At 39.1% G+C, this 22,930-nt stretch overlaps 1 protein-coding gene across 12 annotated transcripts in view; it reads left to right on the top strand.

The window, feature by feature from the left end:
- LOC132315592 (transportin MOS14) overlaps positions 1–20,820 on the top strand; it is an 80,238-nt gene extending 59,418 nt beyond the window's left edge. For 5 of the 12 annotated variants that reach the window (XM_059813914.1, XM_059813911.1, XM_059813913.1 and 2 more), the window contains 2 exons: positions 4,184–4,300; positions 20,222–20,820. In XM_059813914.1, coding sequence (XP_059669897.1) covers positions 4,184–4,300; positions 20,222–20,443 — 339 coding nt within the window. In that variant the 3' untranslated portion in view covers positions 20,444–20,820. Of the gene's footprint in view, positions 1–4,183; positions 4,301–20,221 lie in introns of those variants that run through there. The other 7 variants (XR_009483727.1, XR_009483729.1, XR_009483728.1 and 4 more) reach the window with 6 other exon arrangements.
- Positions 20,821–22,930: the final 2,110 nt, after the last annotated feature.

Raw genomic sequence — 22,930 nt, forward strand, 5'->3', positions numbered from 1 at the left:
GAAGTAAATGCACAATAGTACCAATTTATAAACATAAAGGGGATATACAAAATTACAATGAAATTATGGGGAAGAATAATAGATTAAAGACCAAGGAAAGAAATATCAATGTCGTATAACCAATTCAGATTTATGCCTGGTAGATCCACTATGGAAGCCATATACTTGATAAGACAACTAATAGGAGAGTATAGGAGCAAACAATAAGACTTGTATGTGGTTTTCATATATTTAGAGAAGGCATATGAAAGAGTGCCAAGGGACATAATTTGGTGGGCTCTACAAAGAAAACAAGTAACTATAAAACTTATAAATCTTATTCATGGCATGTATAGTGAAGACATTGACTAGAGTTAGCACTACATGCGGAGAAACTAGTGACTAACCTATAAAGGTGGGACTACTCCAAGTATTAGTGTTGAGTCCATACCTATTTGCGATAATATTAGTTGAAATAACGGAAGACGTTGAAGAAAACATTCCATGGTATGTGTTATTCTAAGCGAGGACTAAAATTATTATTATTGGGAATTATCTAATACATCACGGAGAGTTGGCCATATATAGCCGAATATAATCTGTACAATCAGAAAAATAATAAAGTTTGAATCCCATAAAATATGGGATTTTCCTAACTAAATCAGGATACTAGCTAAATGAGGATTAGTTTCCAACTAATTACAAAGTCAAAGATTTTCCCCCCTAATAGAAGTCTACCCTGGAAGATAAGGGTGAAAGAAATTATCATTTTCAACAAAGGTAACATCAGCGGAAATAAAAGTTTTACGTGACGGTGGATGATAACATTTGTATCCTTTTTGCGTTGAGGAGTACCCTATGAAGACACACTTGAGTGCTCGAGGATCAAGATTGCTACGACTCTTAATACGAACAAACGCAACACACCCAAATACCCGAGGAGCCAATTGGTTGTGAGAGGTAAAATCTGGAAAAAAATTTGATAACACTTCCCAGGGACTTTTAAAGTCAAGAATTCGGGATGGAGTACGGTTTATCAAGTGAGTGGATGTAAGGACAGCTTCCCCCCATAAATATTCTGGAACTTTTGTTTGGAATAGTAGTGCTCGGGTTGCTGATAAGAGATGACCATTTTTCCTTTTTGCCACTCCATTTTGTTAGGGTGTATCGATACAAGTGGATTCATCTATAATCCCTTCCTTTTGAAAGTAAGGAGATAAAACTTGATTAAAATATTCTTTGGCATTGTCAGATCATTTTTTTATTTTTATTTTATTTTTATTTTTTTATAACCCTTTTTATCATGTCGTAAAAGATTGGCAAAAGCATACACACATCAAATTTTTGTTTAATCAAGAAAACCCACGTGACACGAGTACAATCGTCAATAAAAGTGACAAACCATCTACCCTGAAATATTTGTGATTCTTGAGGGACCCCAAATATCACTATGAATCGAATTAAAGGGTAATGAAGATCTTTTATTACTCACAGGAAATGGAACGCGTTTTTGTTTATCAAACTCACAAATGTCACAATGAAATTAACTAATATCAACACCCTTTAACAAAGAGGGAAACATGACACTCAAAACTCTAAAAGATGGATGCCCATATTGTAAATGGTAGAGCAAAATTTGGTTTTTTATTGATGACTTGGTATCGGACAGCAAAGAAAGTGATGAATTGACCTTATTGTTCACAGTTTTATTCGGCAAATCCAGGTAGTAGAGGCCACTACTTTCCTTAGCACGCCCAATTGTCCTCCCCGAAACTTGGCCCCGAAAAACACATGAAGTAGGTAAAAAGATTAGATTGCAGTTTAGGTCTTCTGTGAGATGTTGAATAAAGACAAGGTTTGTGGTAAGCTTTGGAACATGTAAGACATTTTTTTAAATCAATGAAGAACTTAGATGAATATTTCCTTTGCAAATCTCTCGGCTATAGCAAAGAACCACAGTTTCAAATTAAGAAGCCGGCCACAAAATTAGTCGCAAATGGCGACCGCACAACTTATCGATAGCTAGCGACAACAACACAGACGATCGTCGATGGGTACACTATGCGGTCCGACAACAACACAAGAATATATATATATATATGGACTAAAATTATAGGAAAAAGGAGGAAAAGGAAAAGACAAAAGAAGAAGAAGATGGCAGCAGTGGCATGATGAATTCTAGAATGAATTTTATAAATCAACAAAAAAAATTTGGATCGAATATGTTTTGATAGGATGGAAGAAAAGGAAAGAATGATGAAAAAGAGAAGAAAGAAAAATTGTTCAATGATATTCAATCTTTTGTTTGAAGTATGTGAGAGAGTGATAAGATAAAGTCACAAAGTCGAGCAAGTGAGGCGGCAAACTAGCTTCCTGCCCAAGCATCACAAAGTCAACAATTTGATTCCTTCACTACATTAATTGCTGTACCCATTTTATATAAAGGATCATGCAGCAATTGTTGACCAAATGGGTTCATATGATTTAATATGCTACATCTCCTGGCCAAGTTCCAGAGGTAGGCTAGCAGACTAGAATTTGGATGTCAAGTACTTGTTCTCCACGCTTAAAGAGCTGGTACAAGTTGTCTGTTGTAATTTTGAGCCACAATCAAATAAATTCATTTAATGCCTGCAGATATGTGTAGCCCATATGTCTGCCATGTTATTCAACAAGTCGGTTATTTGTTTGATATGCATCCTATATTCATATGCATTTCTAGGGATGGCAATTTGATCGGCCCCCGCAGTTACCCGCCCCGCCCCGCTCCATTTTTTACGGTTTTGTGGGACCGTTTAGCTTATTTGGGCGGGGATGGTTTGATGTAATAAAAACCCGCGTGGGTTTGGAGCGGGGGCGGGGGGAGGTCGCCCCGCACCTTTTAGATAGGCAAATTACTTAAGTACCCTTATTTAATTAGTATATATATTTCCCAGTACATATATATTAAGTACCCTATATAACAATATTAAAGTAATAAATGAATTTGATTAGAAGGAAAATTGCAATGATGAAGAACTGAAGATGAGGGGAAAAAAAAAAAAAAAAAAAAGCAAATCTATTACAACAATAAATAAATTATGGTCTTAAACGGGGCGGGGCGGGTACCCGTCGAGATAAAAATATTAAACGGTTGCGGGAATGGGGTGGAAAGTTCCCCCGCTTTTGCAGTTTTGGGCAAGGACAGGGGCGGGGTTTTTAAATGATTGCGGGGGCGGGGGAGGGTACACCCGCCCAAACCCGCCCCCGTTGCCATCCCTATGCATTTCATGTCATGTCTGGCACAGCTACTTCACAAACTAAGTGACTAATGTAACATAGACTTTTCTTAGTCTGGAGGCACTAATTAGCCTATATTCATAAACAAAAGTGTAAATTGAGATTCATATAAAGACACAATCAATAAAAAATTAATAAAGCAACTCCAGATTCTAACATCTTCAATGCCACCTCCAATTTATCTTATCACTCTCTCACATACTTCAAACAAAAGATTGAATATCATTGAACAATTTTTCTTTCTTCTCTTTTTCATCGTTCCTTCCTTTTCTTCCTTCCTATCAAAACATATTCGATCCAAAATTTTTTTGTTGATTTATAAATTCATTCTTGAATTCATCATGCCACTGCTTCCATCTTCTTCTTCTTTTGTCTTTTCCTTTTCCACCTTTCTTCTACGCTTGTTAAATTTATTTTAGAATTTATCACAATGTACATTATATTTTAGCCTTCCGACAATGGTGGGGGGTAGGGACTATATCTAGGTACAATGGTAAAAATTCGGGCAACAAGCTCAAGGATACAGCTTCAAGTCTAAGAGCAGTCACTTTTTGCCAAGTTAGTCTCTCTCCAGTTTTCCCTTCCTAACACCCGACACAGATGGGATTAGCAATAGTGTCTAAAAGAGCACTCACTTTGTGCTTTGATCCTAAGTTCATTTTGTCCGCATATGATAATTAAGGAAAAAGCAAATAAACCTATATAACTGCAGTCAAAAAACTAATTGATTTCAATTTAAATCATTCGTAAATCACAATGGGACCATTTCAATTTCAAATTTTAAATGTACATCCTAGCACCCATATATATATATATATATATATATATATATTTCTTTCTTTTCCTTTCCTCATATAATTATTATACCAGCTTATGAAATATAGCTGGGAAATTGGGAAATTATTGTTTGTCACACTCTTTGTAGGTTCACAAGTCCGCTACAATCTTGCAACAATTGGCTGCAATATGCAGTTTAACTGAGAGAACAACATGGAAGGCTATTCTTTGTTGGGAGTCTTTGCATGGATGGGTACACTATGCGGTCCGTTTCTCTCTCTCTCTCTCTCTCTCTCTCTGTGTGTGTTTGTGTGGGCGCACATGTGCATTTATGTGTAATTTGTAAACATTGAACTGAATACATTAGAACATTGTGTTTGGAGTTTTAAGTTTTACTAAATGAGAAGCTTTAAATTAACCAAACTTAACCCTTGACCAGGCATGGAAAATGAGATCCCACTGATTACCCTCAGACCTACAAAGACTAACTTTTAGGGAAGAGGATCCACCCAAGTACATTCCATAGTATTTCTGGTCACTATTATTCTCATATATATATTTATATATATCTTTTATTGAGTTAAAAGTTAATTGAAGGATTAAAAAAGTGGGGCAGACGTATTTTGAGAAGGGAGCTTAAATAGACCTCTGTCAAATTCTCTGACCATATAAATGTTAAAACTCCTTGTCAAAATTAGTTTTACTCTTATCTTTGCACCCACCAAAGAGGCATACAAGCAACAACACTATCCAAACAGTTTTGCAATTCTTTGTCCATACCTTGAACTACTATCTACTCATTTATTCCATCATTGGGTTCAACATGACCTAGAATGATGCTAGCAAAATATTGCTGATATTGGTTTGGTGATCAATTATTAATTCAGGAAAGAGCGGGGCAATTTTGTTTCCCTTCGCCAATTGATGCTAGCTGGCGAACTCTAAACAGTAATGGACCCTCTCGGGAGGCCATGTGAACTGCAGATTGCTAGTTACTTTCTTTGAGATATAGGGCCAAATTTATTGTGTTTTTGACAAGTGATAATTGAGATCATTTGGTGAAAGATGCCGTATGAACCTCATTAGTTTGCTACCTAACCCGCCTCTTCTAACTACTTTCCCTATAAGATGTGAAATGCTAATTTTGGCTAGTCAAATTCTATGAGAAATTTAATTGTGTGGGCAAATTTCATAGTCAAAACTAGTTCATCGGGTTGTAAATTTTATTTAATTGATTCTTACTTATCAAAAAAAAATAAAATAAAATAAAATAATTTATTTATTTGATTCTTGGTTTCGAAAGCTAAAGATTGAGTGATCATCACAAATTTAAGCTTGATTGATTCGAATTGAACAACATTTCGATCAGGTAAATGTGCGAGTACACTTCTTTTGATAAAGGATTGTTTTAAGGATTCTGGAAATTTAACCGAGTGTTGAAACAAAACAGTGTTCAACCAATTGCCCAAAAACCAAGAAACTATTTTTCAAGCTGATTTTGTTTCCTTTGTAACAACCCACTCTTCCACATGGTATGATGTTATCCGTTTTGGGCCCAAAGCCCGCGTGGTTTTGTTCTTGGGTCTTACCCCCAAAAGGCTTCATAACATTTGGAGACAACACTAGCACATATAAAAGCACTTCACCTTCACCTTACCCACGTGATGTGGGATCGTGCACCTGTAGCTTGCCAGTGCCTTGCACCCGCTCACAAAGTCGCCACAATCACCACTCTAGGGGCCAACGTATTTGTTGGCCGCACTTTCAGTTGGGCTCTAGCTTTATTACCATTTGTAATAGCTCACTCCACCACATGGTATGATTTATCCGTTTTGGGCCTAAGCCCGCATAGTTTTGTTCATGGGTTTTACCCTCCAGACAGCAGTAGAACATATAAGCACTTCACCTTCACTTTACTCAGGTGATGTGGGATCATGCACCCATAGCTTGCCATACCTTTCCAAACTCTAAGAGAAGTCTTCTAATGTTCTTACACAACTTTTTCAGTTGTTTTAAGGACTCTCTAATTTATAAATAATCATCTTTCAAGCCGAGTATTTTGTGAGTTTTTGAGTGATATCAAGTTAAGATCTTTCTTAAGTTTTGTTTCTTTGATTTAAGCACACGTGTTATTGTTTAGTGTTTAATGTGTTGTTCTTCTTTTGATGGCCGGTATCGTGGGCTTTACTAAGTACAATCACATCAACTTCAAATATTCACATTGTTTTGTGGAAGATTAGGCAATCGGTTATTAGGAGAAGCAGTCATCATGATGTGGTGGCGTTGACGTGGATCAGTGTTGATGGTGATTACGAAGGCACTAGAGTTGGAGAACACTGAGCGTCACAGATAAAGCAAGGACCAATTTTTTTAACGTGGAAACCTTGACGAGGGAAAAACCATAGAGACTAGCCATCTCTGGTGAAAACAATCCACTATCTTGAAGTAAAGTTACACAAACTCGGTCTCAGTTTCACACCCACTCTATTGCTAAAAACTAGTTGTCGAACATCTCAAACTCACTCTTGCGACTCCTCGTCCAATTGCTGTGGATTTCAAGCTCACTCCTCAATTCTTGTAGTTGGGTTGATGGAAGAACACTCTATCTTCTTCATTGCGATTGGATTGCCTTCCTTGCAATCACGAATATGAATAAAAAAATCACGCTGCTTTGATCAATATAAAAACCATTAGCATCTGTAAAACCTTCCACTCTATGGTGTCCATTTGATTTATTCAACCACCCAAGTCCTGGAGCTTGCTTTAGATATCGAATTCAAAGAACAGCACTCCAGTGTGATACCCCAAGTGTGCCTAAATCTTTAGTATGGAAACATTGCTGCAAAAACTGTTTTAGTTTGGCAATACCCTCTCTATCATTTCTAGTGATAACAATGTAATCCACATATACAACAAGAAATATAAAACCTGCCTCAGTACACTGAAGCACTGAATGATCTGTCTGCATTGGCGAAGCCCAAACTTTAATGCCGCCTCAGAGAATTTGCCAAACCTCGCCCTTGATGACTGTTTCAAACCATACAAAGCCTTTTTTAAACGACAAACACTGTGACGATACTCCCCATGAGCAACAAACCTAAGCAAGAGAAATAATTTAAGATTAGCAAGAGAAATCAAAGCACGAACAGATGAAATCTTAGCAACAGCAGAAAACATCTCATCATAGTCAACACCATAATTATGTGTATAACCTTTGGCAACCAAACGCGCTTTTTAAACGCTCAACAGAATCATCTGGAAGATATTTCACTGTAAATACCCACCGACAACCAACAAGTTTAACACCAGGTGGCAAAGCAACACGATCCCATTATCTATTGTGGTGTAAGGCATCCATTTCCTCTTTCATATCTTTCCTCCAACCAGAATCAGATATAGCAGCCTGCACATTCCTTGGAACAAACGTAGAAGACAATCGAGATGAAAAGCACGAGAAAGAGGGCGATAAGGAATTATAGGAGACATAATTGGAAATAAGATGCTAAGTACCACAAGATCGAGTACCTATACGGCTATACGAGTGTAATAGGAAAAGAGTCAGACACAGTAGGTGTGGGATCCGAAGACTCTGAAGAAGGTGGTTGAGGCATGGCGGTGTCTTCGATCTTCGTTCGTAAACTTGTAATGGGGTTGTAGACTGTTGTAAAGCATAAAACAGAAGCAAAGAGATAAATAAAATAAGTAGAACACACAGATATTACGTCGTTTAGCCACTAGCGTCTACATCAACGGCACAAATAGCCCAAAGGACTACATCAATTTATAATACTCTCTCGATTCATATACAACACAATGGTGGAAGCTCTTTTATATAGGAGAAGAAATTATGAGAATGGAAAGAATTATAAAATTAGGAAACAAGAAAGATTTTCCTCTACTGATTCCTCCATTAAATCTTCAATACTCCCTCTCAAGTTGGAGCATGAATGCCTAACTTGCCATTGAGATGACGAGTAATAACAAATGTGAATGATGAAGAGAGAAAAGAGAAGACGAAGAACAATGCTACCGAATACACCGCCAGCCCAAACAAGTCAACAAAATATTGCCGGAGACACAGCAAAAACGAGGACAATGCTACCGAACACACCGGCAGCCCAAACAAGTCGATAAAAACTGCCGAAGACACAGCAAAGACGAAGACAATGCTACCGAACAAATGGGCAACCCAAACAAGTCACAAATAGCACCGAAAAACCCTTAACAACATTTCAGATGCTAAGGGAATACCCCAAAATAGGGGTCCGAACCTAGGAAGAGAAATTATGTTCTGATACCATGTTGTAAAGCATAAAATGGAAGCGAAGAGATAAATAAAACAAGTAGAACACACAGATATTACGTGGTTCAGCCACTAAGGTCTACATCCACGGCACATATAGCCCAAAGGGCTACAACACTTTTATAATATTCTCTCAATTCATATACAATACAATGGTGGAGGCTCCTTTATATAGGAGAAGAATTTATGAGAATGGAAAGAATTAGAAAATAGGAAACAAGGAGGATTTTCCTCCACTGATTCCTCTGTTAACACCAAATCTTCAATAATAGGAAACAACATCAATTACTAAAAGATTTTCCTCCATTAAATCTTCAATATAGACAAAGGAGGAATCGGAAGAGGAAGAGGAACATCAGGTACGAACGGCTCACAAGTGATATCAAGAGGAGGAGAAGGTTCGGCAAAATACGGAGTGGCCTCCCAAAAAGTAACATCAGCACTAATAAAGTATCTTTGATAAGTTGGACTATAGCAACGATACCCTTTTTGAGAGCGAGAATAACTAAGAAAGACACTTTGTGGCTAAATCAAGTTTATCGAAACCAGAACCAAGATTGTGAACATAACAAACACATTCAAAGACTCTAGGTGGAAATAAAACAGAGTGGAGAGATTTACCATGCAACACAAAGGACAACATACGATTAATTAGATGACATGCAGTAAGAAGGTCACTCCAAAAACGTTTAGGAACATTCATTTTGAAACAAGAGAGCACGAGTCACTTCCAATAAATGTCGATTTTTACACTCTACAACACCATTTTGTTAAGGAGTGTGAACACATGATGTCTGATGGATTATACATTTATTACTAAGATATGTATCAAAGGGAGCTGATACATATTCTTTAGCATTATCAGAATGTAAAATCTGAATAGAGCTGCCAAATTGAGTTTTGTTTTCTTTTCGAAATATTTGAAATTTTTTGAGAATAACTCAGAACTAAGACTAGGAACTTGACGCTGTAAAACTAGAAGTGATGGGTGTCCAACACGACAATGCCACTGGAATGGAGACAGGGAAGACTCAAAATAAAATAATATAGGCCACCAGCTTCATGCCCCGTACCAATCTTCTTCTTCGTCTTGAGATCTTGAAAAACACAACAATTAGGATAAAATGCAACAACTGGTGTGATTTAGTAAGCTTGCTAATAGACATCAAACTAAAGGGAAATTAAGGGACATATAAAGCAGATGAAAGAGATAAGGAAGAACTGACTTAAGTAGTCCCCAAACCAGAAACCTTAGTAGATAAACCATTAGCAAGAGTAACACTCTGAGTGGGAGTTACAGAATGGAAGTTAGATAAAAGATGAGAATGTCTGGTCAGATGATCAAATGCTCCTGAATCAATGACCCAAGGATTATGAGTGGAGGAGGACAATAGACACGTAGGTGCAATACCTGACTGGGCAAAAGCAACAGTGGAGGATGAAACAGAAGTCCTCTGTTCAGACACAAGCTGAGCATACTCATCATGTGGGACAATAATCATATCTGATTCAGTAATTGGGCAAGAGCCAGAAGATTGAGCAGGTGCAGGAACATATTCCTTAGAAGACACTTGGTTTGCATAGCTGGATGGTCTACCATGGAGATCCCAACAATAATTGACTGTCTGGTTAGTCATACCGTAATGAGTACATTTTTGTGATTCTCTTCCACGCCCTCCCCTTGAATAATGGCCACCACGGGTAGAGCGCCCTCCACGACCACCACGAGAAACATTTGGTCCACTTTGTGAGACTACTAAAGATGGCCGTTCGCCACTCCAATCACTACTTATCTCTGATATACAACTAGAGAGTGTAGCTCGCTGAAGCTGGGAAAATACTTCAGCAAGAGAAGGAAGTGTTGGACTACCCAAAATCTGGGCACGAACAGGCTCATATGTGTTTGACAAACCAGTAAGAAATCGAACAACATTTTGGTCCTGGTGGCGGCGTTGCATTTATCGAACATCAGATGTGATAGACTGGTACATGTTTAACTCCTTACAAACACCCATGACTTTCGAATAATATGTTTCCAAACTCTGATTACCCTGTTCAAGATTGAAGTACACCTTGCACAACTCATATACACGAGTAACATTACCTCTCCCAGAATACAATTGCTGCAACCTCTCCCATATTTCCTTGGCAGTCTTGGAACTGATTTGGGGTTCCATGCTAGTTAACATCAAGTAGATGATCTGAGCGTCCGCTTTTTCCCATGGACTGAAGGAAGAATCAGATTCTTTCAATTTATCTCCAACCAAATGATTGCCGAGACCCTTGCCCTTGAGAAAGATGGCAACAGATTTGGCCCATAAAATATAGTTCTTACCATTAAGCTTTATGGAAGTCATGGGAGAGTTGAAGGAAGCCATAGAAGAAAATAAATCTATAGTGGATGGCATACCGTATTAAGCCAAGTCCAGGGAAGGAGAATACTGAGATGAACAGCAGACTGATAATTTGAGGAGCACTGTTACAGATCAAAATATAAGCCTGAATTGGACTTGGGTAGGTCCAATTACATCAGTCGGTTCAAATCACAGTATCGGGTCCGGTCTAGATGCTCCACTTTGGTCGGATCCAATTGCTGGAGTTGTACGGGTGGTTCTATTCTGGGACTACACACTTTCACAACCAAACACTTTCACAACACTGTATGATAAAGGAGAACCAGAATTGTATATATATATATAAAACTCTGATGACGAGCAACAAAGGCAGCAACGACTGAATAACGATGACAACGACGACTGAATAAGGCGATGACGATGATAATACTGATGGCGACAAGAAGCGATTGCGATGAAAATACTGATGGCAACAAGAGGCAACTGCGGAGATGATGTTAACGGCGATAAGACCAACAGCAAAGATGGGCTGAGGTGATGATAACACACAACAACAACTCGCAATCACCACAAGAACAACAACATGATTTCAATCTCTCACTTCAATGGCATCGATTGCAGCCCGCTCTGATACCATGTTAAATTTAGGGTTTAAAGAAAGGCAGAAAAGATGGAGACGGTTTTGGGAATTTCGTGAGAGATACCAATCTTTCTCCTCTCGCGTGTTAATATATACAATTTCTATTACAGTGAAATGACCACATTGGCCCTTAGTGAAATACCTACCACCATATATACATTCTATCAACCTTTACGCTTCCAAGTAATCCATAGTTGATCCCACCATGCTGATGCTACGAGTTTGACCTTTTAAACGAATAGCTACGAGCTTGACCTTCTTGTGATCAAGTATCTTGTGGTATTCAAAAATACGTTAAGTCGTATTTAGCCAATAGATAAACTCCTCAACCTTAAGACTCCCGTGGAACTCAGATATCTCAATTTTGATATTCACCTCCCAACTACGATTGGTCCGATCAATGGGCGATCTATGGCAACACGAAATATAAAACGGATTTTTCGCGAAAGTTCCGATGTTAGACAAGTCATCCTCGATCGGAAAGTTGTCATCAACTAGCGCGTTGATAACATGTTGAGCCAATTGCTGGTTCAACATCTCAACTTGTCTCTGAAGATTCTCAACTTCGATTTGGACTTGTTGGGTTAAAGGCTCGGCTGGACCTTGCATCCTACAATATCCTCCTCTCGGTTGTTGTCGTGGAGGCATGATTGAGCAGTCGGAAAGCCGAACTTGTGCTCTGATACCAAACTGATGTTGCCTTACCAAGAGAGGACAAACAATTGCCATCCAAAGCAAGAGAAAACAACGAAGAAGGAAAAGAATGCTAGAACAAGGAGAAAAAAAAATGAGCAAACAATCGTTGTTGCAATTCTATCAACAATAATATTAATCACCGCCTCTCCAATACCCTAGCCACCCTTTTTATATAGTCTCCTAGCAATCCTAGCCATAGTTGGCTTAATTACAAGAAAGGAAAGAAAGATTAGGGGTTTTATTTGGCCACTGCATCAATATATATACGTGCATAATAATTTTAAGGGGTTTGGAAACGTTGTGGTGGATTGTTAAAGTATATAAAAGGTTTCCCAAACCTCTTTAAACTATTCTATAAGATTCTTGATTTTTTTTTTTTTTTCGTTTTATTAACTTTACTCCTAATTTTTCTTATTCTTTGTTTTTTACTGTTGGACTCCAAGTCTATAAGGAGTAATGCAATCAGCCATGAAAGAAAAGAAATAAATCTGAAGAAGGGAAAACATAGAGCTAATTCAAACTAGAAAATTAGATTAAACAACCACAACACAATCCCAAAGAAAAGGGAGAGGTAAAAAGCTATTGTAGCAGGCTGATTATATTGATAATATGTAAAAGCTGCTGATTACAACTTGGAACAGCCCTTTTATAAGACCGCCATGTCAAAATAGACGACATGGATGAGCATCGAACCGTACACGGCCTTGAGAATCGCTTGATTGGCGGTGAAATTGGAGAGGTCTGCTAGGATGTAAACCAGTCGAGACACTGATAGGCTGGTTTTGATCAGGAATTCGATTAGAGTAGAATTTTGGTTTGGAGATTTGGGTGACGGTTTGTTCCATTTAGAGGATTCCAACACAAGGGATGCCCTAGCAAAGATATAATCCTAGCCCCTCAAATAAATGTAATCTAAAGGCTAGTATTCTGTCCAGCACAATAAAGAGATAAAAAATGACAAAAGAGTCAAGTAGGCACATGACTTATAAAATGAAACTAGAATGACCACACTATCCAAAACATGAAATAAAAACAGATTTAATACTTAGATAAATGACTCAAGTCCCATAAATAAACGCAAAATCTGATCACACCATCAGCTGTATCTATTAATGGAAACCCAGTCTAGTCTTCTAAGGATCTTCAACTGTTTGAAGAAAGCACTCTTCCATTTGCACTGTATCAAGGAGTCTATAAATACTACGTCCAACAGTCCGTAGGAGAGCAGAAAAAGAAAGAGAATCTCAATACTCTTTCTTCCCCCTTATCCACTCTTTGCAATCTTCATCTATGTTGGAATGTATACAGGTGTATTTTTCTATTACTTATTAGGGCATGTTGGTCATTTTATTGTAACACTATTTTTGTTATATATATATACACAAGTGAGAGGACATCAGACACCATCCAATAAACTTCCCAAAACACAGTATTCTCACTTTCCTTCTCTTTGAATTCTAATTTCAACATGGTATCAATGCGGTTCAGTGGTACCGACTGTTACAGTCGCCGTCGTTGAGCAGTTGTAGTCGGCTGGTGTTGTTGAACTTGTTGACTCTTCACTATTAGTCGCCATTGTTTTGTTGTTGCCATTGTGTGGTGGTCACAGTGGCAGTCGTTTGGTGAGATCATCTCATAGTGCACTCGTTTGATTGTGTGGTTGGGATTGTCGTTGGAGGAGATTTAATTCAGCTAGGGCTTGTTCGCCACAGACAAACAACCTTGAGAGAGAAATGGCTTCTTTGCCCGATCCAATATTTATTCATCCAGATTGACCTGATATTTGTCCACTTGGTTTGACCCGACCAGATCAACCCACTTCGAATTAGCATAATCAACCTGATTCTACCAAATTGGATCAACTATTTAATCCAGTTCAAACAATTGGTTCAACCCAACTGATCACTTAAGTTTTTTAGGTCAGGACATTTTTTTTTTTTCTTTTTTCCCTCTTACGTGTTTCCGGCCAGCCAATTTCCAACCAACCAGTTTTTGGCCACCCAAATTCTCACCAGTCAATTTTTGGCCGGTTCAGTTTTTTTTTCCTCTTTGTCAATTTTTTTTCTTTTCTCTAGTTCAAAAGTAACTTGGTAAAATTGGCGTACTCAATTTGTGAGCCTGACTATCATTATATATAAGAGGAAAACTACAAATATGGAAAGAGAATAAAATCAAATCAGAATAAAAATAAAAACCCTAATCATTAGCCTATAATGAAGACCTAATAAATCTGCCACAATTTTTGAGTCAACTTATAGATATGATTTCCAACACTCCCCCTCAAGCCAGGGCAAATATGTTGACCAAGCCCAGCTTGACTATGGAAGACTGGAGAAGAGAAGACCCAACAGACTTTGTGAATACATCTGAAGTATGTTTTGAAGAGGGAACAAAAATAGGATTAATGATACCTAATCGAACCTTCTCTCGAATAAAGTGAATGTCTACCTCAATATGTTTCGACCTGTCATGTAAGGCAGAATCGGAAGCAAGCATAATAGCTGATTTATTGTCACAAAACAGCCTTGAAGAACCTTTCTCTACAAGACCCAACTCTCCCAAAATTGATTAAAGCCAAAGAGCTCACAAGTACCTTGAGCCATAGCTCGGTATTCAGCTTTAGCAGAGGATCTGGAGACAACAGCTTGCTTCTTACTCTTCCATGATATGAGATGATTACCATAAAAAGTACAAAAGCTAGAGGTAGAACGTATATTTGTCTTACATCCAGCATAGTCGGCATCAGTAAAGCATGAGAGTCCAGACTGATTTCCTGAGGCATAGAATAGACCAAGACCAGGGCACGACTTAAGATACCTCAAAATATGGTAGACTGCATCCATATGAGCTGACCGAGGGGCATGCATGAATTGACTAACCACACTAACAGCAAATGTCAAATCGGGCCTTGTGTTAGTCAAGTAGATAAGACGACCTACCAAACGTTGATACACGGACGGATCTGGAAGTAATTCCCCTGACTCAACAGAGAGTTTGATATTGGGGTCCATAGGAGTGGAAGCGGGTCGACACCCAAGCGTGCCAGTATCTTAAAGAAGATCCAAAACATATTTCCTTTGAGAGAAGAAAATTCCACGGCGGGATCTAGCAACCTTAATTCCAAGAAAATATCGAAGGGGACCCAAGTCCTTCACATCAAAGGACTTTTGAAGATGAAGTTTCGCCTGAGCAATCCCTGAAGCATCATCACCTGTGATAATGATATCATCCACATATACCAATAACATAATGCAGCGACCAATGACCATCATAGCGACGTCGAATAAAGCAAGTATGGTTTGAGTGGCAGTGCACAAAGCCCATGGATAGAACAACATCGCTGAAACGACTAAACCAAGCTCTAGTAGATTGCTTCAGACCATAAAGAGACTTCCGCAGCCGACAGACTTTCCCAACATACTCCCCCTCAGCCCGAAATCTAGGGGGTGGATCCAAATATATAGTCTCAAGTAAGTCTCCATTAAGAAATGCATTCTTGGTGTCTAACTGATGTAGATGCCAAGAATGGGCAGCAGACAAGGAGATAAGCAGTCGCACAGAAGTCAACTTTGCCACAGGAGCAAAGGTAGCACCAAAGTCTTTGCCTGGAATCTGAGTCGAGCCTTTTGCCACCAACCGAGCCTTATACTGATCAATAGAACCATCGGCTAAGTACTTCACATTAAAGACCCATTTGCAGCCAACCGTTTTCTCCCGAGCAGGTAAAGCAACAAGTTCCCATGTATTATTATGCTGTAACGTATCCATTTCTGTTGTCATGGCAGACACCTAATTGGGATCTTGGAAGGTCTCTGACACTGATTGAGGAATAGAAACGGTCTCAATCTTGCCCAAGAAGGATTTATATGCACCTGAAAGACCATCATAAGAGACATACTGGGAAATAGGGTGGTTAGTGCTATTAGAGAAACCATACCAATTAAGAGGGTGACGATCACAGGCAGGATAACGGGATGTATGCTCAGGAATGGTAGGAGCCACAGGAGAAGGAGAGTTACCTGGACCTGGTTCTGAAGATGATTCTAACAGGGGTGGTTGAGTGCGATGGCGACGAGAGTAAACCTGCAAAGGTGGAGGGGAACCCTGCATGGATGGAGGAGGAGATTCCAGGACAGTGAGATTTTCAAAGAGAGGAACAGGACGGGCAATAGGAGAGATCTCCTTCTCCAGACCACAAAAGAGAGAATTATGTACCACAGAATTAGTACTATAAGAAGGAACAGTTTCATGAAATGTCACATCAAGATAATGATACATATGTTTGGCCACAGGATCATAACAACGATAGCCCTTTGACATAGCAGAATACCCCAAGAAACTACACTTAATAGATTTATCATCAAGTTTATGACGAGAAGGACTACGGTTATGAACAAAACAAGTACAGCCGAAAACACGAGGCAGAAGGTGAAACAATGTATAATCAGGCTGGAGAATTTGAAATGGGGCCTTACCACCCAAAACTCGACTGGGAGTACGATTAATCAGAAAAGCAGCTGTAAGAACAGCCATATGCTAATAGAATTTAGGCACATGCATACCACTCAGAAGACATCGGACCACAGACATAAGATGATGGTTTTTACGTTCAGCCACGCCATTTTGCTCAAGAGTGTAAGGACAAGTGAGTTGATGTAAAATCCCCTTTTTATTAAGTTCAGTCCGGAACTCATTCGAAACATATTCACGTCCATTATCAGAACGAATATTACAGACAACAGTGTTATACTGGGTTTTTATCATTTGAAATAAACCCAAGTACAACGAGAATAATCATCAATAAATGTCACATAATATCGATGCCCAGAGAAAGCAATAACTGGGGAAGGGCCCCAAACATCAGAATGAATAAGATCAAACATACTTGGAGCACGACTCATATAAAAAATATAGCTAGTTCTAGTATGTTTAGAAAGCTCACAAACTTCACATTGAAACTTATGGTCCTTGCATGCTTTATTTAATGAAGGAAACAATAAACATAGATACTGAAAGTTTACATGCCCTAAACGTGCATGCCACAGACTAAAAGTGCGAAAAGAAACATCAAAAACACTAGAAGCAAGTAGGACAAAAGCTTGAAGACCCGTTCCTGGTGGTTCCCCAAAGTAGTAAAGCCCATCACGCTTATAACCCTTGCCAAAAATTCTCTTCGAACAAAGGTCCTGCAATAGACAGTGATCTGAGAAGAATATAACTACACATTGGAGGTTTTTTACAAGCTGGCTAACAGATAAAAGGTTAAAGGCAAATTTAGATACATGAAGGATAGATGAAAGAGTAATATCAGGAAACAGACAAATATCACCCTTACTGTGAATGTAAGATGTAGAGCCATCCGCAAGATACACAGATTGGGTAACAAGTATGACATTAGAAGAAAAAACTAATAACTCACCAGTCATGTGATCATTTGGCCTAGAATCCAGAACCTAATTGGGCTGCTTGGCCTTAACATGAAATGCAGTAGGAGTACCTGTAGCAATAGTGGCAGTGGGAGCAGCCGAAGGAGCACCGAAGCAAAGGAGCCAAGTTGGTCCTGGATCTGCCCAATTTGAGACTGAAGCTGGCTCAGTCCAGAAAATACAGTAGATCCACCAGTAGTAGCAAGAGTCTCTGCAACAACAGTAGTACGAGAGAACTAGTTCTAGATAAACGATTCTTAGATAAACGGTTCTTAGAAATTTTCTGCTTTAGTTCAGATGAAGTTTGAAGCAACGAGCCTTAACATGTCGAACCCCTCCACAATGGTGACAAATAATCTGACCTCCAGAAGTACGTGATCCAAAGTTGGCTGCAAAAGCCATACTATCCCCAATAGGCTCAGACACCGGTAGAGGAACAACTGAGGGCTGAATTAAACGATGCCTGCGTGCTTCACCATCAACAGTAGCAAAGGCTTCCAACAGGGATGGCATTGGTGATGCATTCAAGATCTGAGACTTTAGTGGTTCAAATTCTGGGCGTAATCCCATCAAAAACTGATAGGTATACTGACGATCAAAACGTTTGACAAGAAGAGAGGCTGCCTCGGGGGGAAATTCACTGAGAGGCTTATATTGAGCTAGTTCCTCCCAACGAGATCTCAAATACCCAAAGTAATTAGCTACAAACAAATTCAGGCCTTCCTGTGAGGCTTTAGCAATATCTTGGTATAATTCAAAAATACGAGCATCATTCCTAGAATGAGCATACATTTCTTTTCAGTACCTAAAATCCACCCTGATTTGCCTTTTCCGCCCAAGATGCAAAATTAAGGCCATTCAACAGCACACTAGTAACTCGTTGAGCCGGTGTGTGTTGCGCCGAAGAGAGAGTTTCTTTATTATTACTTGAATCGGTCATAATATTAAATAGAACAATTCAACATATCACCAATAATTTCAAATAAAGGAGGAATAAACCTGATTTTGATCAAACCAAGAAGTTGGAGACACGGCTGTCTGATCCGAAAATGCTGCCGAATATCCAAGCAGCCCCAAAAAAATTACAAACACGTCTTCTGACCCTTAGTGTATGAAAAAGACTAAGGGAATACCCCTACAGGGGTCGAACCTAGAGGAGATTGGCTCCCCCTAGGACTGTCGCAACAGCGGCCTGAAGAAGAGAGATGATCTGTGAAGAAAAGGAAAAAAGAAAGAGGGAAGGGGCTGTGACGAGATAGAGAGAGAGATCAAAAAAGGCGATGAAAGAGAGAGAAACGGGGGGAGGCGTAGGTTTAAGGCTCTGATACCAAAAAATAACTTGGTAAAACCTGACTATCATTATATACAAGAGGAAAATTACAAATATGGAAAGAGAATAAAATCAAATCAAAATAAAGAGAATCAAATCAAATCAGAATAAAGAGTATAAAATCCCTAAACATTAACCTATAATGAAGACCCAATAAATCTGCCACAATCATTGAGTCAACTTTTAGATATGATTTCCAACAGGTTCATATACTTTCTTCCAGCCAGTCTTCTTTTTCTGGCCAGATTAAACTCATTCCAGCAAGCCTTATTTCTGGTTTATTTTGTTTTCTCCATCCAGTGCATATTTGTTCCTTTCTGTTCTGTTTTCTGCATATAGTATGGCAGCTACTGATGAGTGTGGTATAAATATGAGCCTCTTAGTGCTCAGATGAGGGTAGGCTGTGATCAAGGTAGAGAACTACAGAGATATTCTTACTGTGGGCGTACTAATCATACCGTCAAGTATTGTTGGGATCTTCAGGACAAACAACCTGCCTATGCAAATTAGTTTTCTTACAAAGAGAATGTTCCCATTGCACATGCCTAATCAGATGCTCAATCCACTGAATCTGATACGATCACTATTCTACAGGCTTATGTTTCGTTCGGTAGGAAAGAAAAAATTTGGATGGAAGAATTAGAAAATAGGAAACAAGGAAGTTTTTTTCTCCACTGATTCCTCTAGTAACATCAAATCTTCAATAATAGGAAACAACGTCATTACTGAAAGATTTTCCTCCACTAATTCCTCCATTAAATCTTCAATATATACGTTGCGTATATATAAAAAGTATATGAGATGGGCATTTGATCAAACGATTAGATCAACAAAAATGAATCTTAATTAGAAAATTTGAATGACATAAAGTTAATTTTATACAATGAATACTTTTTTATGTTTTTTTTTAAACTAAAAGTATAGTGATACATGTAATAGAAAAAATAATAATATATATATATATATATATATATATATATATATATTAGCTAAATTTACACAATTGGGTGAATTGCATAAAACTCCCTTGACTTGGTGGTTATTTTAGTAATTATCCCTTTAAAGTAACCCCCTGGTTAGGTAGGGGGAATTTTTTTGCCAAAAAAAAAAAAAAAAATTAAAGGGGTTTAATGAAAAATGGTACAAGTCAAGGGGTGTTTAATGCAATTCGGCCTAAATTTTTTAGTTTTTCTATCCTGAATTTATTGAAGTTTTCCTACACATTATTTCTTAACACGAACATCATCACTTATTCACTGTACACCAGATCATGGTGCACTATGCTATTAAAAAATCTGCCTCTTTTTTGGTCGATTTGACTCATGACTATATTGTGTGTGCACTATGCTATTTAAATAAGAGTCTACACCATGTCCATTTTGATTTTTTTCGTCTCTCCTTTTGATCACATCAGTTAACTACTTAAAACATTACCAGGTGCAGACTCTACCTGTTGATTACTTAAAGCAGGGGGAAGTGGAATCTTTAGTGCCTGTTTGGCTCAAATCTCTTGCTGAGGCTGCCACCGATTATCTTGAGAGCAGAAGCTGTGGAGGAAAGTGTAATCATGGGCATATGCAAGGGAAAGGAGGACGAATTTTGAAGCGTTTAGTACGAGAATTTGCTGACAGTCATCGAAATGTTCCAAATCTGACTTGATTGGTATTATGACTGCTGATCTAAATTATGGTTAGTGATCAGGCTGCAGCCTGGAAAGCTGTCAAAAGCATAGTCATGTTAGTGGCACCTGTAGCATTTGTTGTAAATTGATAGCTTGTTTTAAAGCCTGGGCAATCTTGGGGTCTGCCAAATCTGGTGAATTCCCCATTCAAATTACTAGCATTCTTCTGTAGATTAATTGTACAGCACCCTCAATTTTGGCAAACGTCTGAAAATTTGTCAGTTCTTGTTTTTTATCATTTTTTTTCTTTTTTTGTGTTTATTATTTTTCTCATCTTCATGAGTAGCCAGAGACGGAATTCTGAACCATACAGTAAATAAAGAAAGAAATGATTTTTCATCATTCCTTCAGTAAATATTGAATTCTTCTAAGTTAATGTACTTCGGCTTGCAGCCTTTTCAAGTAGTAGTATATAATATACTATATCCTGGATGAAAGGATAGCTTAGCATTGATGATTGGGGGAGCTATCGCCTGAGTTTCCTAAAGAATTCCGCTTGGCACGTATCAAGGATTTGTGTTTGATGAACAGATTAGAATATGGAAGGTCCAACATGAATCAGTTATAAGTAACTCGTGACCGGAAAATGAAACAGGTGACTAAGTTGTTAATTTTATAAAACTGAAAATTTCAAGAGTTAAATTTAAACTTCCCAAGTTTTAAGTAATAATTGCAAGTTGAGAATCTTTTCTGAAACTGGTGCAAGTGAATTTCATATAAAACAGGAATCTATTTGATTTATTTTATGTTTCAGTAGCTAGAGGACCGACCTCCTTGCCCACTCTCCTTAAACATGGATAACTAATAATTATGAGGCAGAAGGTTATGAGGAGGCTAGTTTTGGTCCTGGAGTGAAATAGGCGAAATCAATCTTACAAATAGATAACTTACCAATATAGACTTGCATAGGAATGATTTTCATGCACCATGGTACGTTACAAAACCTCAAGAGATAAAGCCCAAAAATCCATGATTTCTTTTTGAGGCGACTTCTATTGCCTCTAATGTGTGCGTGTCTGTCCGTCTGTGTTAGGGATAGAAAGCATATTGTCACGAAGTGATTCCTAAGACACTTGGAGAATGGAAGACACGCATGCTGATTAGCAAAAAGCATAGCTTGAGTGGGAATGGTTCCAGGGAAGAGGCGTGGAAGACCACAGGATGGTACCTCTTCAGAGTTCAAACAGGTTGACTCAGTAAAGTTTGAGGAACTTGTCGCTTGTCGCTTATCATTGACTTGACTATAAAGAAGGAGTTGGGCATCTCTGCACAAACTAGTCGGGAGCTGGAGCTATTCCCCTGATGAGACCAAGGCAAGTCAAAACCAGTCAGCATGTATCCTTAGGAGAGCAAGTCGTGGTGGCTGACCAGGGTGCTTGCGCGAGTTGAAGCAACGCCTTGGTGCTGCATGGGCCATGCCGCTACGCCAAATCTCTAGGCCCGTGACAAATGGTATCAGAACAGGACTTGGGGTAAAAGCACAGGGGTGTGCCCCCTCGTCAATATGGGAGGGGTCTGAGAATGAAGACGGTGCATTGAAGTTGTGTCGATGGGGAATCAATGCAGTTGGGGGGAGCCTCCATCTCCCCAAGAAGAAGCGTTCATTGAAGTTGCGCATTGGAGGGCTGGAAGGCGCACGTACCAAAGTTCGTGCGAGCTCCTTGGGTGATGCAAACCATGGAGAGGGACGCGGGTATCAAGTTGGCAGGAGGCCCTTGTTTGCTCAGGATGTCACGGAGGTGGCATGACGGAGAAAAGTCACATCCTAGAATAGTGGACGTCCCCTTGGTCCGAGGCCTATCATTGGGCGAGTGCAGTGCAGAGAGCTGCACAAGGAAGCGATGGTGGGAAGGCGAGCATATCGCTTGGAGGTAGACTTTGGAGAGGAGTGGACATAGTGGAGTAACGTCGCAGGATTCGGGTGGGAGAGTGTCACGAAGTGATTCCTAAGACACTTGGAGTATGGAAGACACGCATGCTGGTTGGCAAAAAGCAGAGCTTGAGTGGAAATGGTTCCAGGGAAGGGGCGTGCAGGACTACAGGATGGTACCTCTTCAGAGTTTAGCCAGGTCAACTCGGTTAAGTTTGAGGAGTTTGTCGCTGCTCGTGGACTTAACTATGAAGAAGGGAGTTGGCCATCCCTGCACAAACTAGTCGGGAGCTGGATCCGTTCCTCTGATGAGACCAAGGCAGGTCGAAACCAGTCAGGATGTATCTTGGGAAGGCAGGTCGTGGTGGCTGACCAGAGTACTTGTGCGAGTTGAAGCAACACCTTGGTGCCGCACGGGCGGTGCCGCTGCGCCAAATCCCTAGGCCCGTGACAATATGCAAGCTTCTTAATAACAGAAAGTCATTTGTGTTTTTAAGTTTTCTACAATAAATTTTTTATCTTACATATTTCTATATTCAACCTTCATATGACATTCAGATGCTTAGTCTGATAATTCATGGACATAATTGGACTA

This window comes from Cornus florida, unplaced genomic scaffold, assembly GCF_030987335.1.
Source record: "Cornus florida cultivar Cherokee Brave unplaced genomic scaffold, ASM3098733v1 CherokeeBrave_3.0.0_Hap2_Chr07, whole genome shotgun sequence".
In the NCBI taxonomy this organism is placed as follows: domain Eukaryota; kingdom Viridiplantae; phylum Streptophyta; class Magnoliopsida; order Cornales; family Cornaceae; genus Cornus; species Cornus florida.